We start from the raw sequence: 10,000 nt of genomic DNA, 5'->3' as shown, positions 1-10,000 counted from the left end.
TCAATGAAAGAAATAATGGCGTAGGTTTGGGGAAATAAAACTCGCTTGTTTCCTGTCTTGTACACTATGAGGCTCTTTTCAAACAAGCCACAATGGCTTTCTCATTTACATTTAGTCATTTAGTCATTTAGCAGACGCTTTTGTCCAAAGCGACGTACAAGGGAGAGAATATTCAAGCTACGAGCAATAGAACCTGGTGTAACAATAAATAAATACTACTTTACATAAGAAATATAACAAAATGAAATAAAAAAGAAAGAAAGAAGTGCAGAAATGTAACTGCTGTAATTGCAAGTTACGCACTAGTCGAAGTGCCAGTTAGGACGGGAAGTGCTCTCTGAAGAGTTGGGTCTTCAAAAGCTTCTTAAAGGTAGAGAGGGACGCCCCTGCTCTGGTAGTGCTGGGTAGTTCATTCCACCAACGTGGAACTACAAATGAGAATAGTCTGGATTGCCGTACTTGCACAGACGGCAGTGCCAAACGACGCTCACTAGAAGAGCGCAGCATCCTGGGTGTAACATTTGCCCTTACAAGAGCATTTAGGTAGGTGGGAGCAGAACCATCAAGCACTCTGTAGTCAAGCATAAGTGACTTGAACTTAATGCAAGCAGCTACAGGCAGCCAGTGGAGGTCAATAAGAAGCGGGGTGACGTGTGCCCTTTTCGGTTGGTTGAACACCAGACGCGCCGCCGCGTTCTGGATCATTTGTAGTGGTTTCACCACGCAAGCCGGCAGGCCCGTTAGGAGGGCGTTGCAGTAATCAAGGCGGGAATTCACCAAGGTTTGCACCAGCAGCTGGGTGGCATACTGGGTTAGGTACGGCCTGATTTTGCGGATGTTGAATAGCGCAAAGCGGCAGGACCTAGAGACAGAGGCAATGTGGTCCGTGAAAGTCAGTTGGTCATCAATAATGACCCCGAGGTTTCTTGCTGTTTTGGATGGAACAAGAGACAAGGAGTCAATATTGATGCTGATGTTGTGGTGGATGGCCTGTTTGGCTGGAAAGACCATCAGTTCCGTTTTGGCCAGGTTCAGCTGAAGGTGGTGGTTTTTCATCCATGTGGATTTATCAGCAAGACAGTCCGAGATCCGCGCCGAGACAGTGGTGTCCTCAGGAGGGAAAGACAGAAACAGTTGAGTATCATCGGCATAGCAATGATAGGAAAAACCATGCGAGCGGATGATAGGGCCCAGCGAAGTGGTGTAAATGGCAAAGAGAAGTGGTCCCATCACCGAGCCTTGGGGCACCCCTGTGGTAAGGTGGTGAGGTACAGACAGCTGACCTTGCCATGACACCTTGAACGAGCGCCCAGTGAGGTATGATTCAAACCAGGAGTGCGCCTTGCCAGAAATGCCCATACTTGACAGTATGGACAGAAGGATGCGGTGGTTGACTGTATCAAACGCAGCTGATAAATCAAGCAGGACGAGGGCTGAGGATTGAGCTGCTGCTCTAGCTATTTTCAAGGCCTCTGTCACAGACAACAGGGCTGTTTCGGTGGAGTGACCACTTTTGAATCCAGACTGGTTTGGATTGAGGAGATTGTTCCTTGATAGGAACTCTGTGACCTGTTTGGAAGCTGCCCTCTCAATGGTTTTTGATAGGAGCGTGAGAAGTGAGACCGGTCGATAGTTTTCCACCTGAGTGGGATCGAGAGACGGCTTCTTCAGCAGCGGTGTTACCCGAGCCACTTTAAATGAAGAAGGGACTGTTCCAGAATTAAATGAAGCATTAATCACCTGTGTTATTGCCGGTAAGACGGCAGGCGATATGGCTTGAAGGATATTGGATGGGATGGGGTCCAGCGGGCAAGTAGTTGGACGGCTACCTGTTAGGATTTTGGAGACCTCACTCTCGCTGAGAGGGGTGAAAGAAGGAAATGATGAGCCATTGACGGTTGCGCCCTTAGGGGGGGGAGACAGTTGGTCGAACTGTTTCCCGATGGCTGCCACTTTCTCTGTGAAAAAGGAAGCAAAGTTATCAGCAGTGAGGTTAGTAGCTGGGGGAGGAGGAGGAGGGTAGAGCAGAGTTTTGAAGGTGGAGAATAGTCTCCGAGCGTCAGTTGCACCGTTGATCTCTTTCTCAATACTTCATTATCACACAGAAGAAAAAGCCCTCTGTCGGGTTCCTGGAATGTACATCCCTTTGTATTTAAACGCATACTCTGTACTCTCTATGGGTTTATGTGAGCGTGTCAGCGCGTGGTGTCGGTCGGACTCAAAGGCAGAGCAGACGGGAGTAAGGAAATAAAACGGCATTTTAATGAACCGAGCAACGGCACTTTAATGACCCGGGCAACGGAACAACAACAACAGCACCAGGGCAGCTGGGCATCTTCAGGCAGTCCAGAGTCAGGGATTCATTAGACGAGGAGGCGGACAGCGCAGAACGTTGAGACAGCGCAGAACTGTGAGGCAGACAGCGCAGAACGTTGAGACAGCGCAGAACTGTGAGGCAGACAGCGCAGAACTGTGAGACAGACAGCGCAGAACTGTGAGGCAGACAGCGCAGAACTGTGAGACAGCGCAGAACTGTGAGGCAGACAGCGCAGAACTGTGAGGCAGACAGCGCAGAACTGTGAGGCAGACAGCGCAGAACTGTGAGACAGACAGCGCAGAACTGTGAGACAGACAGCGCAGCACTGTGAGACAGACAGCGCAGCACTGTGAGACAGACAGCGCAGAACTGTGAGACAGACAGCGCAGATCTGGGAGACAGACAGCGCAGAACTGTGAGGCAGTGCAGATCTGTGAGACAGACAGCGCAGAACTGTGTGGTTGCTGCCTGGCTACAGAGGTGGCAAAGACAGAGAGCTCCGACAACCAAAATGTGCTCCAAACGTTCTCATACATCACGGTGCCCAGGACACATGCTGGAGAGATGCTCTGCATACAGAACAGGCTTCCGGAATAAACTTTAGGTGTTTTGAATGACTCCTGGTGCATCCACGACCTCTAAGATGTATGCATATAATCACAGTAACTGATTAACCATATTTCTGCATGAATGTTACTGAGGATCTATGACGTCCTACATGATCTGATACAATCTCATCATCTGCTGTGATCCAGCGGTAACTTCTCCAAAATTAATATTGATCTTTGTGTTGTTTTTTGTTTTCTTTTGTAGAGTCACTATAGTGTGTGTGTGTGTATTAATATTGATCTCTGTGTTGTTGTTTGTAGAGTCACTACTCCATAAAGAAAGCCAGTGCTGCCCTGGGGTTTGGGACAGAGAATCTCATTCTCCTCAGTACAGATGAGAGGTACTTTGACCTGTGTGTGTGTGTGTTTGTGTGTGTGTGTGTGTGTGTTTGTGTGTGTGTGTGTGTGTGTGTGTGTGTGTGTGTAGGAGTGTGTGAGTGGATGTGAGAGCTTTAGTGTGTGTGTGTGTGTGTGTGTGTCTGTGTTTGTGTGTGTGTGTGTGTGTTTGTGTGTGTAGGAGTGTGTGTGTGTGTGTAGGAGTGTGTGAGGGGATGTGAGAGCTTTAGTGTGTGTGTGTGTGTGTGTGTGTGTGTGTGTGTGTGTGTGTGTAGGAGTGTGTGAGGGGATGTGATAGCTTTAGTGTGTGTGTGTGTGTGTGTGTGTGTAGGAGTGTGTGAGTGGATGTGGGAGCTTTAGTGTGTGTGTGTGTGTAGGAGTGTGTGAGGGGATGTGAGAGCTTTAGTGTGTGTGTGTGTGTGTGTGTCTGTGTTTGTGTGTGAGGGGATGTGAGAGCTTTAGTGTGTGTGTGTGTGTGTGTGTGTGTGTGTGTGTGTGTGTGTGTGTGTGTGAGTAAGAGCTCCTGGAAGAAATGTTCTTTTTCTCTCTGTCAGGGGAAGAGTGATTCCAGCTGATCTGGAGGCAAAAGTCATCGCTGCAAAGCAGAAGGTGCCATAACCACCCAATATATTATACTGCAAAGTTACACTATAAATAATAACTCTGAGATTATACTGCATAGTTACACTATAAATAACTCTGAGATTATACTGCACAGTCACTCTATAAATAACTCTGAGATTATACTGCACAGTTACACTATAAATAACTCTGAGATTATACTGCAAAGTCACTCTATAAATAACTCTGAGATTATACTGCACAGTTACTCTACAAATAACTGTGAGATTATACTGCAAAGTTACACTATAAATAACTCTGAGATTATACTGCAAAGTCACTCTATAAATAATAATTCTGAGATTATACTGCACAGTTACACTATAAATAACTCTGAGATTATACTGCATAGTTACACTATAAATAACTCTGAGATTATACTGCACAGTTACACTATAAATAACTCTGAGATTATACTGCACAGTTACACTATAAGTAACTCTGAGATTATACTGCACAGTTACACTATAAATAACTCTGAGATTATACTGCAAAGTTACTCTACAAATAATAACTCTGAGATTATACTGCACAGTTACACTATAAATAACTCTGAGATTATACTGCAAAGTTACACTATAAATAACTCTGAGATTATACTGCATAGTTACACTATAAATAACTCTGAGATTATACTGCACAGTTACACTATAAGTAACTCTGAGATTATACTGCACAGTTACACTATAAATAACTCTGAGATTATACTGCACAGTTACACTATAAATAAATCTGAGATTATACTGCACAGTTACACTATAAATAACTCTGAGATTATACTGCACAGTTACACTATAAATAACTCTGAGATTATACTGCACAGTTACACTATAAATAACTCTGAGATTATACTGCACAGTTACACTATAAATAATAACTCTGAGATTATACTGCACAGTTACACTATAAATAACTCTGAGATTATACTGCAAAGTCACTCTATAAATAACTCTGAGATTATACTGCAAAGTCACTCTATAAATAACTGAGATTATACTGCACAGTTACACTATAAATAACTCTGAGATTATACTGCATAGTTACACTATAAATAACTCTGAGATTATACTGCACAGTTACACTATAAATAGCTCTGAGATTATACTGCAAAGTTACTCTACAAATAATAACTCTGAGATTATACTGCATAGTTACACTATAAATAACTCTGAGATTATACTGCATAGTTACACTATAAATAACTCTGAGATTATACTGCACAGTTACACTATAAGTAACTCTGAGATTATACTGCACAGTTACACTATAAATAACTCTGAGATTATACTGCACAGTTACACTATAAATAAATCTGAGATTATACTGCACAGTTACACTATAAATAACTCTGAGATTATACTGCACAGTTACACTATAAATAACTCTGAGATTATACTGCACAGTTACACTATAAATAACTCTGAGATTATACTGCACAGTTACACTATAAATAATAACTCTGAGATTATACTGCACAGTTACACTATAAATAACTCTGAGATTATACTGCAAAGTCACTCTATAAATAACTCTGAGATTATACTGCAAAGTCACTCTATAAATAACTGAGATTATACTGCACAGTTACACTATAAATAACTCTGAGATTATACTGCATAGTTACACTATAAATAACTCTGAGATTATACTGCACAGTTACACTATAAATAGCTCTGAGATTATACTGCAAAGTTACTCTACAAATAATAACTCTGAGATTATACTGCATAGTTACACTATAAATAACTCTGAGATTATACTGCATAGTTACACTATAAATAACTCTGAGATTATACTGCACAGTTACACTATAAATAACTCTGAGATTATACTGCATAGTCACTCTATAAATAACTCTGAGATTATACTGCATAGTTACACTATAAATAACTCTGAGATTATACTGCATAGTTACACTATAAATAACTCTGAGATTATACTGCACGGTTACACTATAAATAACTCTGAGATTATACTGCACAGTTACACTATAAATAACTCTGAGATTATACTGCAAAGTTACACTATAAATAACTCTGAGATTATACTGCAAAGTTACACTATAAATAACTCTGAGATTATACTGCACAGTTACACTATAAATAACTCTGAGATTATACTGCACAGTTACACTATAAACAATAACTCTGAGATTATACTGCAAAGTTACACTATAAATAACTCTGAGATTATACTGCACAGTTACACTATAAATAACTCTGAGATTATACTGCAAAGTTACTCTACAAATAATAACTCTGAGATTATACTGCATAGTTACACTATAAATAGCTCTGAGATTATACTGCAAAGTTACACTATAAATAACTCTGAGATTATACTGCACAGTTACACTATAAATAACTCTGAGATTATACTGCATAGTTACACTATAAATAACTCTGAGATTATACTGCAAAGTCACTCTATAAATAACTCGGAGATTATACTGCATAGTTACACTATAAATAACTCTGAGATTATACTGCACAGTTACACTATAAATAACTCTGAGATTATACTGCACAGTTACACTATAAATAACTCTGAGATTATACTGCAAAGTCACTCTATAAATAACTCTGAGATTATACTGCAAAGTCACTCTATAAATAACTGAGATTATACTGCATAGTTACACTATAAATAATTCTGAGATTATACTGCAAAGTCACTCTATAAATAACTCTGAGATTATACTGCACAGTTACACTATAAATAATAACTCTGAGATTATACTGCACAGTTACACTATAAATAATAACTCTGAGATTATACTGCACAGTTACACTATAAATAACTCTGAGATTATACTGCAAAATTACACTCTAAATAGCTCTGAGATTATACTGTAAAGTTACACTATAAATAAAATGCCACTTTGGTATATTGCAGTATAAGAATGTATATTACGTCTTTAAATATGTTTAACAGCAGTACGTCTGCAATAGCTACACAAACTTGTTTTATATTCACAGGGCTTTTTTGTGCTGTTTTTCATATCCATGTTGGCTTAGATACTGTAATATGATGTATTAGATGTAATAAGATGTAATATATGTCGTATTCATTCCGTAGGGATATGTGCCTATAGATGTAATATACGTCATATTCAATCCGTAGGGATATGTGCCTATGTTTGTAAACGCCACTGGAGGTTCCACGGTGTACGGCGCCTTTGACCCCATCAACGAGATCGCTGACATCTGCGAGAAGTACAACATGTGGCTCCATGTGGACGTAAGGCGGAAGAGTTGAACCATCTCTGTATTGCTGCGTCTCTCTTGTGACGCACCCTTTAATGTTCTGAGAATGTTCTAAATGTTCTGAGAATGAATGCTCTCCTGCTGGTGCTGGTGCTTATTAGCAATGTTCTGATTCATTACAGTCACCGATTAAACACTAAGTGAAGTAGTGAGCGCTTTTAACGTCGGTAGCTTTAGCACTCAGCCTTATAAAAGCCCCTCAGCAACAGTGTACGTGCTGTTTCTGTTGGGTCTGTGTTTAGTTAGTGTTGTTTCTGTTGGGTCTGTGTTTAGTTTGTGTTGTTTCTATTCGGTTTGATGGTATTTAATTTGTGTTGTTTCTATTGTGTCTGATGGTGTTTAATTTATGTTCTTTCTACTGGGTCTGATGGTGTTTAATCTGCTGTGTTGTTGCTGGTGTGTCTGATGGTGTTTAATCTGCTGTGTTGTTGCTGGTGTGTCTGATGGTGTTTAATCTGCTGTGTTGTTGCTGGTGTGTCTGATGGTGTTTAATCTGGTGTGTAGGGAGCCTGGGGAGGAGGTTTACTGATGTCCAGAAAGCACAGACACAAGCTCAGTGGAGTTGAGAGGTAAGACACTGAACACACACACACACACTTCCTTACTCACTCGCACGCGCGCACACACACACACACACACACACACACACACAAGCACACACACACACACCTCCTAACTTGACACGCACATGTACACGTTCATGTACACACACACACACACACACACACCTCCTAACTTGTATGAAGACTTATAAACGCTCTGTCCTTTCTCCTGCTGCAGGGCCAACTCTGTGACGTGGAACCCCCACAAGATGATGGGAGTTCCTCTGCAGTGTTCCGCCATTCTGGTCCGGGAGCGGGTGAGGGAACAGCTCACCTCACCTCAGCCTATCAGGAAACACAAGGCTTTGAATATCTTTACACGACTCCTTAGCCTGTCAGGAGACACAAGGCTTTGAATATCTTTACACGACTCCTTAGCCTGTCAAGAGACACAAGGCTCTGAATATCTTTACACGACTCCTCAGCCTGTCAAGAGACACAAGGCTCTGAATATCTTTACACAACTCCTCGGGTTACACGAGCAGGTTCCTCGGAACTGTGCTACTGTTCTCATTGACTAGATTAATAATCAGCCCTCTGACAGAAGCCTCTACTGGCCTCATAATAATAATAATAATAATAATACATTTTATTTCACAGCGCCTTTCATGTCACTCAAGGACGCTTTACAATTTAAAACAGGAGCAAACAAATAACAAAACAATTAAAATTAAAAGTGCAAGTAAAAACAGCATGGCAACTACAGTGAGAATGCAATCCTGAAAAGGTGGGTTTTGAGAGAGGATTTGAACTGAGGGAAGGAGTCAATGTTTCGGATGTCAGGTGGGAGTGCCTCATGCCTCTGTGGGGCTGGAACGAGCTGCCGAGCACTACCAGAGCAGGGGCGTCCCTCTCTACCTTTAAGAAGCTCTTGAAGACGCAACTCTTCAGAGAGCACCTCCCTTCCTAACTTGCACTTCTACTAGTACTTAACTCTTGTTACACTAGGTCTCTATTGCTCGTAGATGGACTGTTCTCTCCCTTGTACGTCGCTTTGGACAAAAGCGTCTGCTAAATGACCAAATGTAAACGTAAATGTAACTGAGTCATAGACTTCTCTCTTAGCCAGGGCTGGGCCTCTACCATGTAAGTGTAGTCATGCTATGGTGCTCCTGAGACTCCAGATATATAAGACATTTACATTTAGTCATTTAGCAGACGCTTTTATCCAAAGCGACTTACATATGTGTGACTTACAATGTATACACATTTTACGTTTTACATTTACACTGATGGCACACTGCACATCAGGAGCAATTAGGGGTTCAGTGTCTTGCTCAAGGACGCTTCGACAGGGAATTGAACTAGCAACCTTCTGATTACTAAACGACTTCTCTACCACTGTACCACTGTCGCCCCTATATATATATATAAGAGAGACAATGAAAAGAAAGTTTGATTAAGAATGACATAACAAACAAACCACACAGAAAGACATTCAGGCAGCCAGTCAGCTAGTTGATCTGTAGTACAGTGTGTCCCATTCCCTGCGTGTTGTACCTGCCTAGCTGCTCAATAAGGCATTGTGATGTTGTACCTGTCTACCTGCTCAATAGGGCATTGTGATAATGTATTGTGATGTTGTACCTGTCTACCTGCTCAATAGGGCATTGTGATAATGTATTGTGATGTTGTTTGTGTTGGTATCAGGGTCTGCTGCAGGGCTGCAACTCCATGTGTGCTGGCTACCTGTTCCAGCCAGACAAACAGTACGACGTCAACTACGACACCGGGGACAAGGCCATACAGTGCGGCCGACACGTGGACATCTTCAAGTTCTGGCTCATGTGGAAGGCAAAGGTGTGTGTGTGTGTGTGTGTGTAAGTGTAAGTGTGTGTGTGAGACACACAGAGAGAGAGAGGGAGAATGGTGAATGTCTCTGTGCGTGTGTGTGTGAGTGAGTGAATAAGAGAGAGAGAGAGAATGTGAGTGTATGTGTCTGCTAACTAGTGTTTCCTGTGTGGAATATGTTATATATCTGGGCATACCACATGACTTTAGAATATGTAGTAGTCTCTGACACATCATCTGCATGTAGTGTCATAATTCATATGGCAGATTATACTGTTCCTGGTCTGTCTCTCATCTGTCCCTCATCTTTCCCTCATATGTCTCATCTGTGTCCCTCATCTGTCCTTCATCTGTCCCTGATGTGTCCCTCATCTGTCCTTCATCTGTCTCTCATCTATCCCTGATCTGTCCCTGATGTATCTCTCATCTGTCCCTCATCTGTCTCTCCTCTGTCTCTCA

The 10,000-nt window shown here is 41.7% G+C and overlaps 1 protein-coding gene across 2 annotated transcripts in view; it reads left to right on the top strand.

The window, feature by feature from the left end:
* Positions 1-10,000, top strand: part of gad1a (glutamate decarboxylase 1a) — a 30,388-nt gene that overhangs the window by 14,030 nt on the left and 6,358 nt on the right. For both annotated transcript variants that reach the window (XM_031582051.2, XM_031582046.2), the window contains exons 9-14: positions 3,187-3,266; positions 3,816-3,870; positions 7,006-7,122; positions 7,653-7,717; positions 7,929-8,007; positions 9,401-9,550. In XM_031582051.2, the coding sequence (XP_031437911.1) occupies positions 3,187-3,266; positions 3,816-3,870; positions 7,006-7,122; positions 7,653-7,717; positions 7,929-8,007; positions 9,401-9,550 (546 nt within the window). The remainder of the gene's footprint in view (positions 1-3,186; positions 3,267-3,815; positions 3,871-7,005; positions 7,123-7,652; positions 7,718-7,928; positions 8,008-9,400; positions 9,551-10,000) is intronic.

The sequence above is a fragment of the Clupea harengus genome, chromosome 2 (assembly GCF_900700415.2).
Source record: "Clupea harengus chromosome 2, Ch_v2.0.2, whole genome shotgun sequence".
Classification (NCBI taxonomy): domain Eukaryota; kingdom Metazoa; phylum Chordata; class Actinopteri; order Clupeiformes; family Clupeidae; genus Clupea; species Clupea harengus.
The sequence above is the reverse complement of the archived record's forward strand: the minus strand, read 5'-3'. Positions and strand labels throughout refer to the sequence as shown.